The 24,382-nt window shown below is 35.7% G+C and overlaps 1 protein-coding gene across 3 annotated transcripts; it reads left to right on the top strand.

Moving 5' to 3' along the window:
- Positions 1-11,427: 11,427 nt before the first annotated feature.
- On the top strand, positions 11,428-24,303 carry LOC132308677 (elongation factor Ts, mitochondrial). 3 transcript variants are annotated; one of them, XM_059806842.1, is made up of 10 exons: positions 11,428-11,589; positions 11,914-12,252; positions 12,360-12,532; positions 12,656-12,745; positions 13,358-13,532; positions 13,835-14,019; positions 14,814-14,939; positions 15,658-15,746; positions 21,011-21,068; positions 23,914-24,303. In XM_059806842.1, exons 2-9 carry the CDS (start codon positions 11,937-11,939, stop codon positions 21,021-21,023), a joined length of 1,167 nt encoding a protein of 388 aa, XP_059662825.1. In that variant the 5' UTR covers positions 11,428-11,589; positions 11,914-11,936; the 3' UTR covers positions 21,024-21,068; positions 23,914-24,303. The 3 variants fall into 3 exon arrangements, with proteins under 3 accessions (XP_059662825.1, XP_059662824.1, XP_059662823.1); XM_059806841.1 differs by lacking the exon at positions 21,011-21,068 and having other exon boundaries at positions 11,429-11,561; XM_059806840.1 differs by lacking the exon at positions 21,011-21,068 and having other exon boundaries at positions 11,429-11,589.
- The last annotated feature ends 79 nt before the right edge of the window (positions 24,304-24,382 follow it).

Here is a 24,382-nt window from a genome sequence, read left to right as displayed (position 1 = left end):
ATCCTAAGGTGTTACGTCCAAAAATAAAAATATTGTCTAAAACAATAAGAGATAATATATTATTGAACCTATATATAGACATAAGTAACATTGTTTTGACCAATTTATTGAATATATAAATAAGAAGCTGAGGGGGTTTATTTAGTGTGTAAAGGTTTTTTTTGTCAAAGCAATTAGTGCATGTGGCACATACATTGCACATGGCCATTTTTTAACACCATAATTTCAATAGTGGAGGTAATTTGCAACTTTTGGTAAATTGAAGTTGTTTACTCCCTAAAAATTGTAAGGAAGGGTATTTTACAATTTTTTGATAATGTAAGGGGGTTTAATGCAATTTGGCCCACATATAAATAATATCTCTTACAAATCTAAGTTTTTAGAGCAAACTATTGATTAACAAAGTATGTAAGAGTAGAATTGTAGCATTGTTTAAAACAGTGGTAGCTAACAAATTACGAAGAAGTATAGTGATTTTCAATGAATGCATTCCGATGATAACAGAAATAAATCAATCGAAGTTAAAGACAAAAAAAAAAAAAAAAAATTGAAATACAGAAGAGAATTTAGAAGGCATATATACCCTTTTGAATCATACGCATTTATTACATATGTTATGATAATAATAAGACAACATCTCCTAATATTGCTGCCTTGAATTTGTGAGAAAAAAATTATATATAACCGTTTAAATTTACCATAAAGAGCAGGATGTATATGTATTTAATTATGTGGGTCTCACTTCACCGCATTAGTAAATGAGAAAATGTAATAAGTTTTTAATTTTTTTATAACATTGTTTAAATTAAATTAAATTTATTTATTATTTTTTAAAACAATAAAGAAGATATAGAAAATAAGAAATGGTTCTCCTTAAGCTATCCTATCAACAAAAGTCACATGAAAAACTCAAAAGAAAAAGAAAAAGAAAAAAAATAATATAGTGAAAATAAATGGATTAGAGAGGAAAGAGATGGCCACAGTAAGGTCTCTTCAACACCCACCCTTCAAAATGCAACTCTAGATCTATAAAGAAAATTCTAATATCCAATTAACCAATTTGTTTCCTCGAGGTTGTGTCATAATCTTGTTGATTACAAGGGTTATACCACTTCAGCTATCATGCACATGCCGAGATTTTAAGTTGTCACATGATAATCTAAGTATATATGAATACTCCTTATTTTATAAAGACATAAGTTCATTAAAATAAATATCACAGGATGTTACACCCAAAAATAAAAAAGAAAAAAATTTAGAGTGTTTGTTGCACATGTAAGGGCTTTTTTGACAAAATAATAAGTGTACCTGGCCCATGCATTGCACGTGATAACTTTAATATTATAATTTCAATACCTGCCTAGATTAACTAAAGATTAATTTTCAAAGACAAATTTAGTTAATTAATAAAACCACTAACACAAAGTTATCAACCAATTAAACACAAAGTTAATTTCACTGACACTCCCTCAGGTTTGACCAAATATCACTCTGAAACAACTTTCGAAGATTAGTATCACTTAGGTCCAATTTTATTTTTTCATCACTAATAACATTAAAAATGTGCAAAAAGACAAATCTACCTTATTTTTAAAATTCATTTTAAGCTAAAAAATCAACAAATTGAAAAAGACAGCATTGCCCCAATAGTTCCTCTCTCTAAAATATGTGTGCGTAGATATATATATACAGATAGGCTCGACAGTGGCCTTCAACGATGGCGACTACGACAACGAGGACGATGGCGACAACGATAACGGCGACGGAAGTACTCCAAATATGACAAACACCAGCAACGATTCCGACTAGGTTTTATCTGAAACAATCATTCCCACAAACAAACCCAAATCGACATCGATATTGACACCGTCAAAATCGCAGTCGACGGGGCCACCACCACCCCCCACACCAGCGCTGCTACCACCACCATCCCCAACCCCCACGTCGTGCCTCGCTATCTGGTCTCCACAACCTCTCCTTTATCTATATATACATACACACAGTTATATATATATATATATATATATATATATATATATATATATGTGGATTCTTGAAAATTTCTTAATTGGTTTTTTTTTTTTTTTTTTGGTTATAAATTCAGATAAAATGGGAAACAAAAATAGATTAGATAGTCAATGGATACGAGGAATATGTAAACAACGTGGCAGGAAATAATGGGCCTCCACCGCTAGCGTGGTCCAAAGAGTTTGCAACAAAACAAAAATATCAGATAAAAGAGAAAATATCAAATAAAATGGGAAACAAAAATAGATTAGATAGTCAGTGCATACAAGGAATATATAAACAACATTGCAGGGAATAATGGGCCTCCACCGCCAGCGTGTGCGTGAGAGAAATTAAGTGGTTTGGTTTTAAAATTACATAAACACCCAGAATTGTTATGAGGTGGCCTATTTTAGTGAGGGTACTTTTGTACAATAGCTTTTCTATTTATATATATATATTTATATATATATATATATATAAATATATATTGCATACAAGGAATATATAAACAACGTTGCAGGGAATAATGGGCCTCCACCGCCAGCGTGTGCGTGAGAGAAGTTAAGTGGTTTGGTTTTAAAATTACATAAACACCCAGAATTGTTATGAGGTGGCATATTTTAGTGAGGGTACTTTTGTACAATAACTTTTCTATTTATATATATATATATATAATTGTAAATTGCAAAGCATATAGGGATAATTTAGTCTTTTAATCTAGTTTTGTAGCTTAAAGAACTCATTTGACAACAATTCAAAGAATATTTTAGTTAATTTACATGATGTCAGAGCTCTGCATGTGATGGTTGGTGTGTTAGTGAAAAACGGAACAAACATTTGCGGTATGAGTGATAGTAATTTTCGAAAAAAAATTTAGTATGATATTTGGCCAAATCTGAGGGGATGTCAGTGAAATTAACCCAATAAACAAAATTGTGAAGAAAAACAAGCAAGAAAATCAAATTGGTAGAAATAACATATATAAGGACCCAATTATTCTTAACAAAACATATTAATAACAAGAAAGTTAATTTTAATAAAATCTCAAAATGTGTAAAAATACTTATGCGAGTCTTTAGATGCAACAATTTGATAAGAAATAAGAATGTATTAAAGTCGAAAAGGAACAAATTATAAATAGTAAAGAAAGTAAAGTTACATCTGACCAGAAACACAATATGGATCACCTCAAGCTAACGTATCATCAACAAGTTAAATGAAAAATATAGAAGTGGAAATTTTCAAAAAAGAAAAAGAAAGAAAACAATGGAGAGGAAATAAAAGGATTAGAGAGGAAAGAAGCAACTATTCTAGGGTCTCCTCAAATCCTACCCTGCAAAATACAATCATAAATCTATTAAGAAAACCTTGAGATCCAATCAATATGTTTCCCCGAAACTGTGTTATAATTTTGTTGATTACCAAGGTATGCCACTTTAACTTTCATGTGATCAGAACTTGAGCTGTTATATAATAATCTAAGTATATATAGACACTATTTTCTTCATAAAGCCGTAAGCATACTAGAACAAACATCCCAAAGGTGTTACGCCCAAAAATAATAAGTATTACTATTATCAAAGGCAATAAGAGATAATATATTAATTAAAACCTTAAAACCTGAGGGACATTGTTCTGACCAATTTATTGAACGTGCAAATAAGAATTTAAGGGAGTTTGTTTCATGCAGAAAGGTTTTTTTTTTTTTTTTTTCATCAAAACAATTGGCGCATGTGGCATGTGCATTGCACATGACCACTTTGAACACCAAAATTCCAATGTCAAACTGTTAGATAGTGTAATTTGCAACTTTTGGTAAATTGAAGGTGTTTACTCCTAGTAAATGATGGTATTTTGTAATTTTTTAGTAGTATAAGGGGTTTAGTGCAATTTGACCTAAAGATAAACACCTCTCTAACAAATCTAAAGTATTTTAGATCAAATTGTTGATTAGCAAAGTATGTAAGTAAATTGTAGCATTGTTTAAAGTAGTAGTAGTTAACAAATTATGAAGAAGCCGAGTCACTACTAGTGAAAGCATTCGGATGGTAAATGGCATATATGTCATTTTCAATCATACTCATTTAATATGCCCGTTATAATGATAACAGGACAATATTTTTTAATAATGTTGTCTTTAAATTAGTGAGAAAAAAAAAAATGTGTGCCGTTTTAAATTCACTATAAATAACATGATGTATATGTATTTATTTATGTGGGTCTCACTTTGCTGTGTTTGAGAAAATATAATAAGTTTTTAAATTTTTTTAATAACATTATTTAAACTAAATTTATTTTATTTATTATTATTTAAGGCATATATAGAAAACAAAATGCAGAGAGCAGTATTTGATGTTTTAGCTTTTTCCAATAATCGATTGGCTTGTGCTAGCTTAGGGTACGAAAATGCTCTATTATTATTAACACTAGTGCTTAATTTAAGAAACATACGACACTAGATGACCCAAGTCATCTTTACAATTTGTACAGCAGAGACATGCCATGAAGCCTCCTACTAGATTGGTTGACCTATTTGTCTTTATGGTATATATGTGTATATATGGGAAAAAAAAATCTAGATATCCATGACTTTAACGGTCACCTGATTTTGCAGGACTAGATATATAACATCCAAAAAAAAGAAACAACCCCACCAAATTAAGAACCCCAGTAACAAACAAAGGACTCTGAAAAGGCTGTTCCACGTATTGATATTTGATACACGATAAAGCACACGCCAAAGCGCTAATTAATTCATTTTTGCTTCTTAGCTGCATTTAATTTATATGTTATATAAATATTTATATAAACTCAAGCAACCACAGTCTATATATATATATATATATACATATATATATCACCCGTTCGTGTAATATAAAGCTAGGATCGACCACAACGTGATCCATCAATGTGTGTGACTTACACATACTAATGACTTCCCCATCCAACCCCGACTCTGTCCTCGGTATTATCTCAACCTTGTCGCCTGGTGCATAATATTATTACTTTCACTCAAGGAAAGAGAGAGGAAAAAAAAAACCCTTCAATTTTGTGTATGTATATATATATACACACACAAATGTATGTACAATGTATATATGTATGTTGTGTGTGTGTGTAATTTGTGAGTGTAATATATATGTAGTGTGGGCTACCTGTGTGTTGGCAGTGGGTTTGTTCATTGGTCCACTGAGGGAGAGAGAGTCTAGAAAGAGAGAGAGAGAGAGAGGGAGATGTATCCTGGAGTGATAACATCCCAATATCTAAACCATCCCTATGAAGCTGCAGCTGCACTTGAACATCAACATGCAGGGATGATGATGTCCTACCAGCAGCTGCCTCAAGGGATGATGCTTGCTCATCAGCAACAGCAAGGGATGATGATTCATCATCAGGTCCCACCAAATCATCATCTTCATCATGTTCATCAAGATCTGCAGCACCTGCCTCCTCATCCATTGATTGTGATGACTTCTGATATCAAACCTCGGCTCCGTTGGACACCCCAGCTTCACGCCCGCTTTGTCGAGGCCGTCAATCAGCTCGGTGGACCAATTAGTCAGTCATCCTTCATTCTCCACTTCCTTTTTTGTTGTGTGCATGTGTGTGTTTCCTGTCTAGAGTAGATCACAATGGTGTTAGTGTTCGTGTACGGATTACACAAGTATATCTGATTTTTGTGTGTGTGTGAAAGAGAGAGAGAGCATGACTTTAGTTTTATTCAATTAGGATTTCTTATCAATTTCATGTCTTATTTATTTATTTTTATTTTTTTTTGAAAGGTAATCAATTTCATGTCTTGATGTGTGCTGAGTAAACCACTTTTTGTGTTCGCGTGTTTTTCCTGCCTAGGGTAGATCATTAGTCTTTGTGTATGGTTTACACATATATATCTAATTTGTGTGTGTGTGTGGAAGAGAGAGAGAGCATGACTTTAGTTCTATTCAATTAGGATTTCTTATCAGTTTCGATTTTTTTTTTTTTTTTTTGAAAGGTAATTTCGATGTCTTGATGTGTGCTGAGAAAACCACTTTTTGTGTGTTTCCTTCTGCCTAGAGTAGACCACATTGGTGTTAGTCTTTGGGTAGGATTTATTTTATTTTATTATTTTTTTTGTGTGCACGGTTTACACACACACACACACATATATATGTAATTTTTGTGTGTGTGTGTGTGTGTGTGGAAGAGAAAGAGAGGGCACGACTTTAGTTTTATTCAATTAGGGTTTCTTATAAATTCAATGTCTTGATGTGTACTGAGAAAACCATTTTATTTATTTATTTATTTTTGCAATGCCTATATTGATTCTTTCTATAGGATGTTCATGATTATTTTTTTTTTTCTCTTTTTCTTTATCATTTGCCATGCGTCACATTTGAGGAAATTATAGTTTTTTTTTTTTTTTTTTGGAATAAAATCCAGCAGCATTTCAGCAGAGTTATTATATTCATCGTCTTAGAGCAATCAAGTGAACTGTAAAATTTCTGGTTAAGAAATAAATGTGCCTAAGCAGTAGGTCACTATTTGCTTACCTATTTGCGAACTGTTAATTTTATCATCTCAACCAAATATGGCATTCTGATTACACAAATTCCAGAATTTCCTTATTAAAATTAAATGATAAAGGTATATCTCTAATATTATTGAATTTTTTTCTTTTCTCCTTCTATCTTTTATTTATTTTTTATTTTTTTATTGGATAAACTTTGGCAAGAATATTCGCAGGCTGTTCTTATGATACCAATCATGCATCTTGGTAGGTTTGATTGAATTAATCTAACATGACACTAATTAAATTGACTTATAAAATGTTCCTTTTGCTTGTTTTCTTGTTTATGTTATTTGTGAGATTATCATGCATTCTTTTCTTTTTCTTTTGTCCACTCAATACTTCAAATTCAAATTTCATGCAGCTACCATTTTATTTAAGTTAATTTGCTATTAGATAAATAATAGGTGTCATTCCTTAAATTCTCTTTTTGAAGTGCAGCACATTCTTGTATTTTAAATATACAATAATACTACATATCCTCAAAATTTTGTCTCGTCCATAGATATTGTGTCTGTGAGTTTAGTTCTTTTAGCACTTTATAATTACTCCTTTTAAAATGTGTTGCTTTTATGATTCTGATTCGAATGGCATTAACGAAGAGTTTGGTCTTTTCTTACGACTGAATCTTCGTTGGTATGAATAATATGAATTCCACTTTTCTTGTCACTTTTGAGTTTATAATTATTTCATTTGGGGATTCTGAGTTTTGTCGTATAATTACCGGTAAATTTGTTGTTTTTCGGGAGGGTTCTACATATATTCCATATAGTTTGTGCACATTTTGCTTCTTCTTTAGTCCTGTCACCTTTGTTTTTAATACACAACCATGGCTTTTGTTTGCATCCTCTCTCTTGTATTTCGGTCTCTCAACATTTGGCTTTCAATTTTGTTTTAGTAAGTTAACCCAATCTTATTAATTATAATTTCCCAGTATTTCTTCTTGTAGTACTATATGGTTTGGTTTGTCTTTACATCAATTTAAATTTATCTTGATGCAATAAATATATGTTGTCTAAATCACCAAATTACTTCTTTCAGCAACAGGCTAGTAGTGGGATATGCTTCTACATTTGCCATAGTTAATATATTCTAACAAATGATTAAGTGTATACCAATATGCATGTGGCAAAACAAAAGGGGAAAATAAATAGATGAATGCATAAATGATTGATAATTGCTGCAAAATCTCTAATTCTGTAGTTGGTTAGTTTTAAAATTTACATTTTTTGTTCGTTTTTCCACTATTCCATATATATATCATCAATCTGTGTACTACTTCAGCCATTTATCATTAAATTTCTAGTTAAATTATTTTTTGCAGTACTTCAGAATATTGCATCATTCAAGCTGTGGTATATTTACTTAATGTGTGAACTGTAGAAGAGTGTATATATCTTGTAAGCCTTCTCATTACTAGTTTTTCTGGTAAGCATTTGGTCCCCAACCTAGCTATACAAGAAAAACTCTAATCATGAACCAAGCTAGTTTGATCCTTGACTAATAATCTTAGCAATAAAAGTGTTGTTTCGGCAATTCAACAATACATAGAGTACTTCAATGCATTTTTATGTTTTGCATTGTGTGTGTGTGTGTTTGCGCGTGCAAAACTGTATCAAATATATATATATTTTTTAATTTATGTTGACTATATATTTAATTGGTAGCTTGATGTTTTCTCACATTTTTGCATTACCTTTGCAGAGGCCACACCAAAAGCTATCTTGCAGATAATGAATATGAGGGGACTGACTCTTTACCACTTGAAGAGTCACTTGCAGGTTTATTATTTGGCTATTTTAATCCAATTTTTAAGAGTACTTCAAATTGAAAGTGAGGATTTAATTTGATCACAATGCTTTCATGATCTGTGTTTGGCAGAAGTTCAGACTTGGTAAGCCCGTGGGGAAGCTGTGGAAGGTGTCACTCAAAGATGGTAGGTTTTTGTTTAACCCCACACTTCCTCTACATGCTTGTTCCAATTATGCAAAATATTAGGAAATTTTTTTTAATTCACACTTCGAACGAAAACAAAAACTATAGAGAAGAGACTTAATTTTGAAACTCATACAAAAACTAATCAACCAATTCCCATCTCACTAGTTTCTACTGTTTTAACGTTTCAAATAATAATAATAATAATAATAAATGCTTTCTACTGCATGTTTTAGAATTTTAAAACAACATTGAAAGTATGTTCATTAAGATTACTTCAAACAATTAATGTCGCAGTAGGACAATCAAATTCTAACAAGGAAAAGAAAAAATACTACTAGAAATGCTATGGAGGACATGGATTCCTTAGTTTGAAGAGATTATATATATGAGGCAAATTTCTATATTTGTTCTGAAAATTTTAATTAGCAAAAAGCAGTATGGCCGTGCAGTGAAGTTGAAACCTATATTCTTCTTTCATCATTAATGTATATCAGATGAGTAAACTTCAACTCCTGTTTAAGCCGAACATTAATTTTTCTGCCCCAGGCTACAAAGAGAAAGCCACCTCTGCTGCACCAGTCTTGGAGGGCTCAGGATCTTCCAGGAGCTCGGTGCCATCAACGATTATGAATGAGTAAGATATATAAAAGTCTCTTAATTATCTGTTTGGTTTACATATTCCATTTTGTACAATTATCATTAAGCTAACATTTCCAACCTTTTTTCTTTAGGTCTCCATCGGAAAATGAAAGAAAGCTGCATGTGAAAACTGAGGTAATTTCCCTTTTCTATATTTTAACACAGCTAGGTACAGTTAAATTAGAAGGAATTACTTTGGATCCATTTAAAGCACCTGATTAGTCTATACCATTTGAATTTCTTTGGCAGTAATAAGGAATGCTCAAGAAATAACATTTCTCCTACTACAGTACTAATTAATATATTGTTAGAGTTGAGTAAAAAAAAAAAAAAAAAATGGATCAACCATGTGATTCTGTATGTATTAGTAAAAATTCTATTAGGTCAGCTAGATACCCCAAAACCCAATGAGAATTCCGGAATACCTAGAAGAATCAATTCCATTACTTAAGAGGGGAATTATAATTTTTCGACTTCCACTATTTCATGAACTGAATATTCGCAAATATATTATTGTCGCGCGCAGGCTGAGGATTGGATGGAAATGTATCAGGGTAATACTGCAGAAGGTGGGTACAAGAAAATGGCATTTGGGAATAATAATATTGCATGCAAACAAGTTGCCAATTATGAAAATATTGGAGGTTGCAGTCCTGCACCTAAAGATAATGGCGGTACAATATTCGGACAAGACCTTGCATCTGGCGGTTCAGGAACTAAGCAGTACTCAATGCCAACCTTTCCTTTCTGCGGCTACAACCGGGATGTTTCGTACCTTACTCAGCAGAATACTCATTCTTCTTCTATTCAAGACTATGTGCAGGTTGGGCATTTCACATATATGGCTCGAAATGATCTGTTCCGAGAAGTTTGTGATCAGGAAGAGAGTACCAGGTTGAGGGAGTCAGAGGAGGACCCTGCCAAGACCTATCTGAATTTGGACAATGAGGTGGCTGGAAACATGTTCAACCCCCTTGGCGGAATCACTGGGGATGGGGGCTTTCCTTGAAAGGTTGCATGCTGCTGGACTATTTGATATATATATATATATATACACACACACACTAACTGCATGAAATAGTTGAACTCATCTTGTTATCTACAATAATGTTATGATATGAACTTAAAATAGACTTTTACCTACTACTTTCTGAATTTTTGGCAGCCAATTTAAACTTAATTGCATAAAATTGTTATATATATATATTTCTTTGATTAGGAATTGCATGAAATTGTTGATGGCACCTAAAGTTACTTTTTAGCTATAGAGGTTTTGACACCACGGAACTTCTGTGAAAGTCTCAGTCAATTTGATACTTTTTATATACGAAAAAAAAAAAAAAAAAAATTACTTTTAATTGGTACAAAAAAAATAATTTTTTTTTTATCGAAAAATAAAAAATAGTTTTTAAAGCTAAAGATTTTGACGCCATATCGCCCACTTTTCAACAATCAACACACTTTTTACTTTTTACTGAAAATTTTGTTTCATTGAATTTTGAAAATTACATGAAGAAAGTATTCATTTTGAAAGGAGCTGCTTTGTGACAAAGGCCCTTGAGTGATTTTGCGTCATCATCGCTTTGTGTTTTTTTTTTTTTTTTTTTTTTTTTTTTTTTTTGAGAATTAGTGAAGAGACTGTTTTATCCCTTAAAAAAAGCGTGCAAAGGCCTTGGCCACATAAAGTTGAATCTCCAATGAATAAGAGTTGGCTCCCCATTTTGTTTGCCTCTTTGACTAGTTATCCATTTTTCACTTTAAAAAGAGTGGAAAAAAAAAAATCCTACACGAAAAAGAAATAGAAGTAAAGCATAAATAATTTGACTAATTTGATGATAAGAAGAAATTATACATTTGAGGTGAGCAAATTTGTATGAAAGGAAAGCAAAATGATTAAAAAAAATTGAATTGTTAACCTCGTCAATTAAAAAAAAGTAGGCTTACCTCTTGAAAGGTAAAAAAAAAAATGATATAAAAATAATATTATTTAAACTTATTTTTTAAATTGAAGGAATTTTTATACATTTGATTCTATAGATATATATTTTCAAGGCAAAAAAACATATTCATATTTATTTTCTTTTTCTTATATGGTGACTTAAATTACCACTAAACTACATAGTCTTTAGTAATTCACCGTCAGTTAAAAAATAAAAAATAAAAAATAAATAAATAGGGGTAGGGCTAAGTGGCTAACTCTCAGTCTTTTAATTATATTTTCTGATGTAGAGATGTAATTTTTATGCTAACGTGGCAAAATTTAGTGGCGATTGTATATTACGGGAAAGAAGTCACAGGTAAGGTGCGTAGCCATATACTTGAAATGCAACGGTGGTGGGCTTAACTGGGTTTTACACTCAAGAGGGTTCTGCTACTTTTCTCCTCCTCGTGCGCTGCAAATTGGGTCGTCTTTTATGCAATTCTGGTTAGTCACAATATCTATATATCTACAGGTCAGTCCTGAGACTCTATTTACTTCTATTTTGAGTTGTTCATATTACCCATTCATATATACACCATCAAGTGCCGTTAAACCCTAATCAATATGTTCTTATATTCATATATTGTGTATATTACCTTTTCATGTGAACGAGTATGAAACATTTTCATTTCTTGCAACTCCCTAAACCCTGATTAACGTACTCACTTTTTCCCCCTTAGTTCTGACTTTAAAAATTCTATCTTTGTTGAATTTCTTGATTTGTTTTTACCTCTGATATCAGAAATGCAATTCGAGGTTTAGGGATTTTATTTTGTTTTTGTTTTGAATTTGATAGGTTAAGCGCTATCTTGTTTTGAAATGGCTTTCTCACGAGGAGCAAAATACCCTGTTGAGATCCTATATAAGAGGTTAAGTAGTCCTGTTTGTAGTGGACATGGTTATTACTCTACTCGGGCATATGGGGGAAGTTCCATTGCTAAAGCAAGAGAAACTACAAGCTCACTTTCTTCTAGTTATGCCACTTCACATTGTGCTTTTGGAATGTTTTTGAGAAGATACACGGTTGAAGTTCCTGCTTCGGAACATACCAGTCTTATAAAGCAGTTGAGGGAAAGGACAAGTGCTCCTATAAAAGATGTCAAGTCTGCTCTTATTAGTTGCAATTGGGACATTGGCAAGTCTTGTTTGTTTCTTTGCACTTTTTTCCCCTTTTCTTTCACCATTAACTTATGCTACACAATCTTTGAATTTTCATTTTACAATATAGAAGCTTTGTTGCAGAGGCTGCGCAGACGGAACTGAGGAAAAGAGGAATTGTTCTCGCATCAAAGAAGTCCACTCGAACTGCTGCTGAAGGTCTGCTTGCCCTAGCTCAGAATGAGCACAAAGCTGCTGTTATTGAACTCAATTGCGAAACAGACTTCGTTGCAAGGAATGATATATTTCAGTACTTGGTTAGTATGATGTTTGTATGATCCCCTTAATGGTTGCTTCTAGTTTAAGTTCGAATCAAGTTTTTTTTATTCCTATTTATTTTGTGTAGTCTGCTCATGATTCATCAATAACATTTCTTATAGGCCTTATCTTTGGCAAAGTTAGCTTTGCTGGCTGAAAGTTCTTCTCAGCAGGTTTCTGGGGCCTTTCATGTTGGACCTGAGATTTTGGAGGTGAAAATGCTTTTTAACTTTGTCTTTCATGTCTTTCTAAAAGCAAGGTTTCAGACTAGCTCGTTAACTGAAAGTTTCATGTTGAATTGAACTGTAGTTCTCTTAAAAAAAAATTAACTTTATCATCGTATCCTTATTATCACGAGTAGTCGTGCTTAAAGAACCTCATTTAGTAATTACGTTTGGCAGCCTCCTTGTATTAGTCTCTGTTGGGAATGATTAAGATGCGCTGCTTATAACAAAATATATATATATATATTAAACACTTCTGGTGCAGTTTTGAATCTGGATTTGGACCTAAAAAAAGAAAATTCTTATTAATTATTGTCAATGTCTTTGTATTGCTTGTTAACCTAGTATCAAGAACTCATGTTAATTATACTCGTATGATTTTATATCATGGCACCAACCAACAAATGATTTATTAGTACTTCTATTTGTAACATTAGTTATGTCTATGTGTCTTGCAAACAACTTTTTATAAAGTTAGTGAAAGCGGGGATTTAACCATTCTGTATAATGAAAGATGTATCTGAATTTTTTTTTTGTTTATTGATTTTTAATGAAATTGGAATCCTGGAGGGCCTCCTTTTAGCTTTTTAGTTTCTACAGGATTTGAAGATAAATTTTGACCACCCTAAATTAAGTGGAGAGAAAACAGTTCAAAATGCAATTACAGAAGTGGCTGCAATGATGGGGGAGAATGTCAAACTTAGGAGGGGTTTTGCAATGTCTACATCTTCACATGGCATCATTTCTACATATCTCCACACGAGCCCCCAACCAGGTAGGGTAATTTCACATTGAATTTATATAATGTATGAACATTTGTGCTTATATATATATATATATATATATATATATATATATATATATCATATCTGTGTGTGTGTGTGTCTCTGTGTGTTACTTATTGAATTAATTTTATTTTTTCATAAATCTTTCAGATACTTCTTGAATTATCATTTGGAGTACTGAGTTGATTTTTTTTTTATGATAAACTTATCCAAGAAAAATATATGCTAAAAACTGAGAGAAGTTCAGTCATTGGTCTATTTTAGTTGCTTTTGACTCCCAATTTCAATGCAGGTTTGGGACGTATTGCTGGAATTTTATCTCTTGAAGTAGAGGATGAGACTGCTTCATTGGATGCTCTCCATCATGTTGGATCAGAATTGGCCATGCATGTAGTGGCAGCAAAACCATTATTCTTAACAAAGGAACTTGTTTCTTCTGATGCGTTAGAGAACGAGCGTGAGATTCTCAAGTCTCAGGTACTTTTTGATTTAATTTTTTATATTTGTTGGATTATGTTAAAGTTCGATAATTGTGTAATTTAGCTACAAAATACACCTGATTGAAGACTGGACCCGTACATAAAGCTGTTTCAGTGTATATGTTTATTTTTTATATAAAATTGATTCTATGATAGGATCCTTTAATTATAGTTAAGAGGCATTTTAAACTTCAGTATTTAGTGATCCACTAGATCTTTTAGAAAAATTAACATTTTTGGATTTACTGCATATATATTTGTTGCTTCCAATTGGGTGGTATGTTTTTAAAATATTAGTTAGTTAACAAGGAATCGATGACTATCATAGTTATTATTTAGTTATAGTTGACTGTAGTGTAATTGTGAACATTGTGTAACACCTTTTGACGTAGTTCGTGCAATTTTCGAGAAAAGAAGCATAAGGTCCTTTGCTAGTGTTGGTCTGAATTAATCCAGTATGCTCCGAGGGGTGAATTTGGTTTAGACATAACACTTGAATTTATATGCATCAACTGGCTACCCTAAGACTTGAAGTTACAGTCTGACACTTGACAGTCTGATCTTACATGCACAAAGTACCATATCTGTTTTTTTTTTTTACCTAGATTAGCTTGAAGTTTTAAATTAATTTTTTGGGCAGGTCTGATGCTTTAGTGACGAATTGATGATTGAGTTGTATTTCCTTCGTTTTTCTTGTAGAAAGAAATCATTAAAATTACATTAAACTCTTCTTATGGTAAATTTTATAATTATTTTCAAATTGTTCATTTTTCATTTGGCTTCCTTTGTCAGGCACAAACTACAGGGAAGCCTCAGATGGCCATAGAGAAAATGGTGGAAGGTCGTTTGCGAAAATACTTTGAAGAAGTAGTTCTAATGGAGCAAAAGTTTATTGTGAATGATTCTCTTAATGTGAAGGTATGATGTTATTATACATTTAATTTTTTAAGTTCTGATATCTAGTCTCACTCACATAATATTTGAGGATGATAATGGATCATTGTCTTCGTTTTGTTATTGACATTTTTGTGTTGGGGATGGTGCAATTGGGGGGATGGGGTGGGGGTGTTTGCTTAGGGTTTTAATTGGATTTTTTTGCAAATGGGGGTATTTTTATCACAATATGCCAGGGTGTTGTCCAGTACTTTAAAGTTTAGAAACTTGTCCTGCTTGGAGCTTTTCACATGGTTTATCTTTTCATACTGTATATCTGGATTGCACGCTGCACACATGACATGTACCAGAAGATATGTATTTGTTATCTTCTGATAGTTTAAAATATAACACCTAATAGTTGAGCTTTAGCATAATTTTTCCCAAATGTTGAAATTCAGATGTACAATGACATTCACATATTAAATCTTATAATCATAAGAATATTACCACTTCCAATTTATGGACCACAGTTTTTTTTTTCTTCCCCTTAATTTATGGACCACAGGTTGGTGGTGTATTTTTCCTCTGATGGTTCCACTTGATAAATTACAACCTATGGTGTTGGGTGCCATAAAACTCATGCATATATGCACGTGGAATGATGCCTGCATGGATGTTAGCACTCTTTGTAAATGTATGTCTATTTTATATGAGGGAGATAGTGCAGTTGTAGATTGACGTTTTACGCGAAATTCTACAGACATTGTTGAATAATCTATCCAAGGAAGTGAACTCACCAGTGAAGATTGGAAATTTTTATCGATTAGAAGTTGGAGAAGGAATGCAGAGGTAAATGCTACAAACTTACACAAGTCGTTACCTTTTCTCTCTATTAGAATATTGTAACTGTATTAAATGGTGGCCAAATTTAATAATTTCCAACATTTTTGTTGTCATGTTACATCTGAATGAAGCTTCACGAGTGAAAAGTCTCTATAGCAATTACAATCCTGATTGATGGTTGAAAACCTTTGACTTTCGACGTGAGGGTGAAACAGTATATCTCTAATTGCATATGAAGCTCATAGACCTTCAAAATATTGTGGTTTGTTTTCCTCACTCCCTCTCCATCTCTTTTTCCTCTAATCTCTCTCTCTCTCTCTCTCTCTCTCTCTCTCTCTCTCGGTGTTCTTTCTCTTCCCATCTGTCTTCTGGTACACCTCTCTCCACTTTGTCCTCTCCCTTTCATTCTCTATACTTTCCCTCATAAGGAGAAAATATATTTTCCTATTTGAAGGAGTCTAGAGCAAGTGTCATGGCTGAAGTTTGGCTTGCCAAATTGCATTAGCACTGGCTCCACTAAAAGAACATTCAGTCCATTTTTTAAAATCTATAAAACCACTAATTCAAGAACTATTATAATTGACTATTCCGTGACCACTTTTATAGTCTAAACACGATGACTACCTTTCCTTTTAGGAAATCCCTACTTAACAGAATTGACCAAAGATGTTGGGGTGAATGACACTGAGGAGGAGTGGGTGAGGGAGAAGGGTGTAGAAGTGGGCTCTCTACTGGGTGTTTCTTTTGAGGGCAGGGTGGATGAGGCGATGTGTTTGTTTAATGATGTTCTCAAATCTCATTTTCAGAAAAAGGAGGGTGATAAGGTGGGCTTGCAGGAGGAGAAAGGGGAGACAGTGATGCAAAGTCCAAATGACCTTATCACGTATGAGAGGAGAAATCGGGGGTCCAGATCAGGTGGGAAAGGTGGAGGAAGGGAAGGAGGGTTGGTTATTCCAAGTGTTTCCCAATGAAGCTACAAATTCTTTCATAGAATGTTCGGGGTCTCAATGACCCGGTTAGGAGGAAAGTAGTGAAGTCGGTTATTCGTAAAGGTAGGGGCCATGTGGTGTGCCTCCAAGAGACTAAGCTTGCTTCGATGTCTGACAGTATTGTGAGGAGTCTTTGGGGTGAGAGATTTGTGGAGTGGATTGCTTTGGATGCTGTTGGTCCCTCGGGGGGCATCTTAATTATGTGGGATAACAGATGGGTGTCTAAAGTGGATGCTCAGGTTGGGCGTTTCTCTGTTTCATGTGTTCTTGCTTTGGCTGAGGATGGGGTTCATTGGGTTTTTTCGGGTGTCTACGGTCCTTCGGAGGACGATTTGCACCATTTACTTTGGGAGGAGTTGGGAGAGATTAGAAGTCGTTGGTGTTTGCCTTGGTGTATTGGTGGGGACTTTAATGCTGTTCGTTCTCCGTTTGAGAGGTCAACGGGAGGTAGGTGGACATCTGATATGGAGGCTTTCTCGAAGTTTATTGATGAGTTTGGATTGATTGATTTGCCATTGGTTGGAGGGCCATTTACTTGGTCCAGTGGCCGATCTCCTCCTACCCTTTCTCGGATTGACAGATTTCTTGTGTCCGGGGAGTGGGAGGAGAGGTTCTCTGATGTTGTTCAGGCTACATTGGCTCATCTTATCTCTGACCATGTTCCGTTGATGTTGGATTGTGGCGGTTTGTGCAGTAGGCGCTCTCCTTTCAGTTCGAGAACATGTGGTTGCGGGCTGAGGGCTTTCTGGAGAGGGTCCGTCTCTGGTGGGAAAGGTATGGTGTGGTTGGCACCCCTAGTCATGTGCTAGCAGGCAGATTGCGTCTTTTAAAGGATAATCTTAAGACTTGGAATAAAGAGGTTTTTGGGAACCTTGAATGGAGGAAAAATCGGGTTCTTGCTGAATTAGCGGCTATTGATCAGATGGAGGGTCAAGGGGATTTAGTGGATTCTTTGAAGGCTAGGAGGGCGGAGTGCAAGGCGGAGTTTACTGAGATTGCTGTCTTGGAGGAGATCTCGTGGAGGCAAAAATCTCGAGCTTTGTGGCTTAAGGAGGGGGATCGAAACACTAAAATTTTCCACAGATTGGCTAATGCTCATAGAAGAGGCAATCATATAGGGAGGATTCGAGTCGAGGGGGTCATTTTTTGTAAGGAGGAGGAGATTCGCAAAGGATTCTCAGAATTTTTTGTGAATTTGTTCAACGAGTCTGTTGAGTGGAGACCTTTGCTCGAAGGGTTGCAGTTTGACTCCATTTCTGAGGAGGAGTGTTTGGGCTTGGAGTTGCCTTTTTCTGAGGAGGAAGTTCTGTTTGCTTTGAAGAGTTGCAATTGGGGATAAGGCCCCAGGTCCAGATGGTTTTACTATGAGATTTCTTCTTGAATGTTGGGAAGTGGTTAAAGGAGAGGTGATGGGCACTTTCCATGCTTTCCATTCTCGGGAATCTTTTGAGAAAAGCTTGAATGCCACGTTCATTGCTCTCATTCCAAAAAAGGGAGGTGCTTTGGATGTTAGAGATTTTCGCCCTATTAGCCTGGTGGGTTGCATCTACAAGCTGATTGCCAAGGTGCTTGCTTCAAGGTTGAGGAAAGTGTTGGATGGCATCATTTCGGACTCTCAAAACGCTTTTGTAGGAGGCCGTCAAATTTTGGATTCAGTCCTTATTGCAAGTGAGTGTGTGGACTCCAGATTGCGTAGTGGAACCCCGGGTGTTCTTTGTAAGTTGGACATTGAGAAGGCGTATGACCATGTAAGTTGGAGCTTTCTTCTGTACCTGATGGGGAGGATGGGGTTCGGCGATAGATGGAGGAGATGGATTCATTTTTGTATTTCCAGTGCTCGCTTTTCGATCCTTGTTAATGGTGCTCCTACTGGTTTTTTCTCTAGTTCAAGGGGCTTAAGACAAGGAGATCCCCTTTCCCCTTCTTGTTCTTGTTTGTGATGGAGGTCCTTAGTAGATTGATAAGAAGGGCTACCGAGTTGGGTCTTTTAAGAGGCTTTCGGGTGGGCAGGGAGGCAGATTCTCAGTTGGAAATCTCTCATTTGATGTTTGCTGATGACACTTTAGTTCTTTGTGATGCAAATGTTTCTCAGATTAGATATTTGAGATGTGTTTTGATTTGGTTCCAAGTTTTTTCCGGCCTTAAAGTGAATGTGGGAAAAAGTGTTTTGGTGCCGGTTGGGGAGGTCCCTGAGATTGAGACTTTTGCTGATATTCTTGGCTGTCGTACTGGTTCATTTCCCATTTCTTACTTAGGATTGCCTCTGGGAGCTCCTTCGAGGTGTGTGGGGATTTGGGATCCAGTGGTGGACAGATTTGAGAGAAGGTTGGCGGGTTGGAAGAAGCAGTATCTCTCCAAGGGCGGTAGGGTCACGCTGATTAAGAGCACCCTCTCTTGTCTTCCCACGTATTTTATCTCTCTTTTCCAGATTCCCTCTTCAGTTGCGGGAAGGATAGAGAGGTTGCAGCGTAATTTTCTGTGGGGAGGTGGAGGTGAAGAGTTTAAGTTTCATTTGGTGAGGACCAAGTTTGCAGGCCAATTTGCAATGGTGGGTTAGGTCTCCGTAAATTGGTGCCCTTTAATAAGGCCCTCCTTGGGAAATGGTTGTGGAGGTTCGGGGTGGAGAGACATCGGCTTTGGAGGAGGGTTGTGGCATGTCGTTTTGGGGAATTGAGAGGAGGGTGGAATTCTTTGGAAGTTAGAGATCCTCGGGGGGTGGGGGTTTGGAAATTTATTCGGAAGGGTTGGGATGATTTTTCCAAGCACATTCGGCTTCGTCTCAGAGATGGGAGGAGGATTCGCTTCTGGGAGGATGTATGGTGTGGAGATTTGCCTCTTGCCCTCGCCTTTCCTCAGCTTTACAGGATTGCTATGGATAAGCAGGCCATGGTGGTTAACTGTTATCATATTGATAATGGAAGACTGGTTTGGGATGTTCGATTCAGGCGTTCCTTTCAGAATTGGGAGATCGAGGAGGTCATTCGTTTCTTGGAGTTATTATATCGCCAGAGGATTGTGGAGGAGGATTCAAACTGTTGGTCTTGGATTGCAAACTCTCAGGGGCGCTTTGAGGTGAGGTCTTTCTTCAAGTGCCTCTCTTTTGTTCCTGGAGTTCGTTTCCCTCGGAAGTCTGTTTGGCGATCCAAGGCTCCTCTTAAGGTGGCTTTCTTTGTGTGGACTTCGGTCCTGGGTAGGATTTTAACCCAGGATAATCTGAGAAGGAGAAGCCAGGTGGTGGTCAACCGTTGCTCTATGTGTCTTAGTAATGAGGAGTCTATGAATCACCTTCTTATTCATTGCCCTTTGGCTAGAGAGTGTTGGGTTTTGATGCTTGGCTTATTTGGTGTTTCTTGGGTTATGCCTGGATCTGCTAGAGGGTTGATTGAGGCGTGGAGAGGTTGCCCTGTGGGGGCTCTCAGTCAGGATGCGTGAAGGGTTACGCCGCATTGTGTGTGGTGGTGTTTATGGCTTGAAAGGAATAGGAGATTCTTTGAAGGAAAGGCTTTGTCGATTTCGATGCTTAAATTTTCGATTATTTCTACTCTTTTTTGTTGGGTTTCAGGAAGAGATCATTGTTCTTTGGAGGAAGTAGTTGATTTTTTAGCCTCTTTGAAGGCTTGAGGCCTTTGTGGTCTTTTGTATTTGCATGGGTTTCGCTCCCCTTCTGAGCGTTTTTTTATTAAATTTTTACTTATCAAAAAAAAAAAAAAGATGTGCAATTTATTCACTTTTTTTTTTTTTTTTTTCCCTAAATGCAATTTATTCACTTCATACTCCTGAAAGCAATTTTTTTTTTCCAAGGACCCTCATTTCCTTGATGAATGGTTTTAATGTGCTATTTTTTTAAGAAGTAAAACATATAAAACTGAATTTTGATGTTAACAGGCCCCAAGCAAGTTTCGCAAGGAACTTCCCCTAAAATGGTCTGCATGGGACCAAATCTGTTATAGCACAGTGATAAAAGTTCTATAAAAGTGCTAGCATGCCATCTAAAAGGAGATTCGGGTTAGGTCTAGATTCTTATCACTGTTAATTAAAAGTTAAAATTTAAAAAGAAAGAAAATGGTCTCTATGGGAATGTGGTGTAAAGCTTAACCAGTGCTTTCTAGGTTTCTCCTCAGGGCTCAGGTGTACTGAAAGAAGTGATTTTGATGCATTATTGTGTTTTTGCTGATGTAGTCATGACTCATGTCTTGTGAAGGGGCATTTAGGTTAAATACATAAATAAGAAAAGAAAAGCATAAATGGCTAGATGATTTAGTTTCAATTTTCGTTTAACAGCGCAAGCCTTTGAAGTATGCAAGTGGCTTGGTTTATTTTGAAATAGCAGATGTGACAGGTAATAGACTACTTTGTATTGTCTCATCATTGCTTTTGTACAAATGACTCGCATGTTTCAGGCAGAAAGATCGTGGTTTTGCATTTGATTGGGACCACTAATCGTTATGCTCTGTTTAGTTGTTTTTTCCCCTCTAATTATATATTTTGTCCTTACAATTAAATTCATTTAATTGTATTATAATAAAGAATCCTTGCTTCGACATGTTATGATATGTGTTGGTGGCTGTGTGCCAGCTCTATTTTCTGATGGCAAAATATTTACTTCTTATTTTGGACACCTTTGGAGTTATTTGGGTTGAAAGCAGGCTTGAAGAGCTTTCTGTTAGCTTTGTTTTATTGACGACATGTTATTGATGTGTGTTGTTGACTGTGTGCCAGCTCTATTTCTGATGGCAAAAGATTTACCTTTTTTTTTTTGGACACCTTTGGAGTTATTTGGGTTGAAATCAGGCTTGAATAGCTTTCTGTTAGCTTGGTTTATTGATGATGAGGGGTTAAAGTGACCCACTGTTGGCTTAAGTCATGCTGTCAGGGGTTCAAGTAGGGGTTCAAGTATCACCTTGTTAGATGGGAGCAAGTATGCAAGCCTATAGAACTGGGGGGTCTCAATATTAGACGATTGATTCCTTTTAATCAAGCTCTTCTGGGCAAATGGTTGTGGAGATACGGGAAGGAAAGACACCGCCCTTGGTGTAGGTTAGTATCTTGCAGGTATGAGGAAGACGTTGGCGGATGGACTACACGTCCAGTTTCTATTGCGGGAGGAGTTGGGGTTTGGAAATCCATTCGGAAAGGATGGGATACCTTTTCCTCTCATATCAGATTTAGAGTTCGTGATGGTAGTTGCGTACGTTTTTGGGAAGATCTTTGCTGTGGAAACCAGTTTTAATGTCATACATTTCCCAGATTATATAGTATTGCAGTTGATAAACATGCCATCGTAGCTAACTGTTATCAGCTTGATAATAGTGGGATTACGTGGAATGTTCATTTTCGGCGTTCATTTCAGGATTAGGAGTTGGAAAAGGTGAGCATTTTCTTAGATCAATTGTATCGGCAGGAAGGAATTGGCAAGGGTTATGACAATTTGATTTGGATTGTCTTTGTTCTTATGTTTGTCTAATTTTGCTTCCTATGATTTCCCATGGAAGACTATATGGCGCTCTATGGCTCCTACTAGGGTTGCATTCTTTGTATGGACCGCCGTTTGGGGTAAGATTCTGACGATTGATAATTTAAGGAAAAGGGGAAATATTCTTGTTAATCGGTGTTGCATATGTAAGCAAGATAGGGAGTCAGTCGATCATCTTCTAATGCATTGCTCTGTAGCGCACGATTGCTAGAATCTTATTCTTGGCCTTTTTGGCATGTGTTGGGTAATGCCACGTTCTACTAAGGAGTTAATTCATGCTTGGAGAGGTTGTCGTGTGAGTAGGAGTGTTCGTGATTATTGGAGATCTGTTCCACATTGTATCTGGTGGTGCATCTGGAGGAGAGAAATAGTAGAATGTTTGAAGGGAATGAATCGTCTACAGCGACACTGAAACTTTTTATCATTCGCTCTCTCTTTAGTTATGTGAACAAAAGTTCTTGTTCCTCTTCTGATAATTTAATTTCTTTTTTGGATTCTTTGGGGCCTTAGACCCCGATCTCTCTAATGTTTATGGGATGCGTATCCCTATTGAACGCCTTTTTTAATTTATTATTACTTATCAATAAAAAAAAAGGTCAAGTTGTCAGGGACCTCAAATTGAGGCTCAATTATAGGCTTATTTGGATGGATTGACTGCCCTTGACCTATTGAAGGTATCACTTAGACCTACTTGAGAGAAAGAAGCATTCTCCATTGCACCTTGGCCAGTTATTGCTAGAATTGCAACTTTCTGTGCTGGGATGATTTGAAGAGAAGCTCAAGCTTAACCATTAGGATCTGTTTGGCTGAGTGGAACAATTCTCTTTACGGCTTTACAGAGTAAGATTGCCTGTCACTAGTTGTAGAGAACCTCAAAATCAGCACAAAAGTTACCTCAATATGAAATTTGGGTTGTATACGTTGTGATGGTAAAGGTTTTGTGAACGACATGAAGAGGGGGCAAGATGGAGGTGGTAAGAGCAGAAGACAACTTAGGAAAAACATGCTTGAGTTTGGTTATTCATTCTACACTTTTTTTGGTAAAATGGTTATCCTACATTAGGTTGGTCGGGTAATTGAGATTTGGTGAATGTTTCCCGATTCTATTCCATTCAGCATTTTGATCATTGCATCGTCAATTTACTTCCCACCTGATTATTGTATCTGACCTCTATATTCCACTTCCTGAGCTTGTGTAGATCCTACGAAGGCGCTACTTCAGTGTCACCATCTAGTCTGGCATACCTCTCTGTTCTTGTTCAATGATCTGGATGAAAGTTCAGGAGTAATGATTTTTCTCCTGGTTACAGCTAATAATAATGTTTATCGAGTTAACTAAAAAGATCCAAGGATGCTTATCATAATAGGCAAATGATTCAGAACATGGCCATACCAAAGTACCAAACTCCTCATCGCCTGAAACTTTTAAGTTTGAATTTAATGCGGTTTTCACATGGTAAAAGTGTTTCAAGATTCGGTTGACCGTTTAAAGTTTCCCCTTCTAACTTTAGTCACTGTTTCACTTCTTAAACATTTGAAAATGGGTGTTTCCTAATATGTGGATGTGGTGCCTTTAATAGGTGTGTTAAGTGAGGTTGGGCATTAAAGTTTGTAGCCTTGATGGCTTCAGCCCAAGCATGTTTAGTTCTTTCCAATACAATAGCCAGTTTTTGCATATTCTATGTTCTTCACCGACAATGTTTACTTGCAGGCTTGAAGCATCCAGTGCACCTGAACCTATGGCCCAAGCTGCTTAACCAGAGTTGATCAATCATGTGCCAAACCGAAAAATCCCAAAAAGCAAGAGTTCTGAAGATGTCACCTCTGACCTATTTTTCTTCAGTCTCGTTACTGGAGTGCCGAACTGAGGCCTTGAAGGGCTGTAGCGTGTGTTGGGTCCTGAAATGCTGGTACTTATATTTTCACAACACAGTTGTGACATATGCTGTTTTTTGCTTTTATTGAACCAGCTTACCAACCTATCATAGACGGCAAACAACCTACCTTAGTTGTATTGACGTTTGTTTCCGTATTGGAGCTAAATAATATATTCTTTAGGGGACATTCAAAGTAAAACTTATATACTGTCTTCTTTTTCCAAGGAGGTTATAAGACTACGCATGCTGTTGAACCAGCTGAGAACATGAGGATTCCTTTTTTCGTTTTCTGCACCAATTTGT

The sequence above is a fragment of the Cornus florida genome, unplaced genomic scaffold, assembly GCF_030987335.1.
Source record: "Cornus florida cultivar Cherokee Brave unplaced genomic scaffold, ASM3098733v1 CherokeeBrave_3.0.0_Hap2_Chr05, whole genome shotgun sequence".
Lineage (NCBI taxonomy): Eukaryota > Viridiplantae > Streptophyta > Magnoliopsida > Cornales > Cornaceae > Cornus > Cornus florida.
Note: the sequence above shows the minus strand (reverse complement) of the source record. Positions and strands in the feature narration are given on the sequence as shown.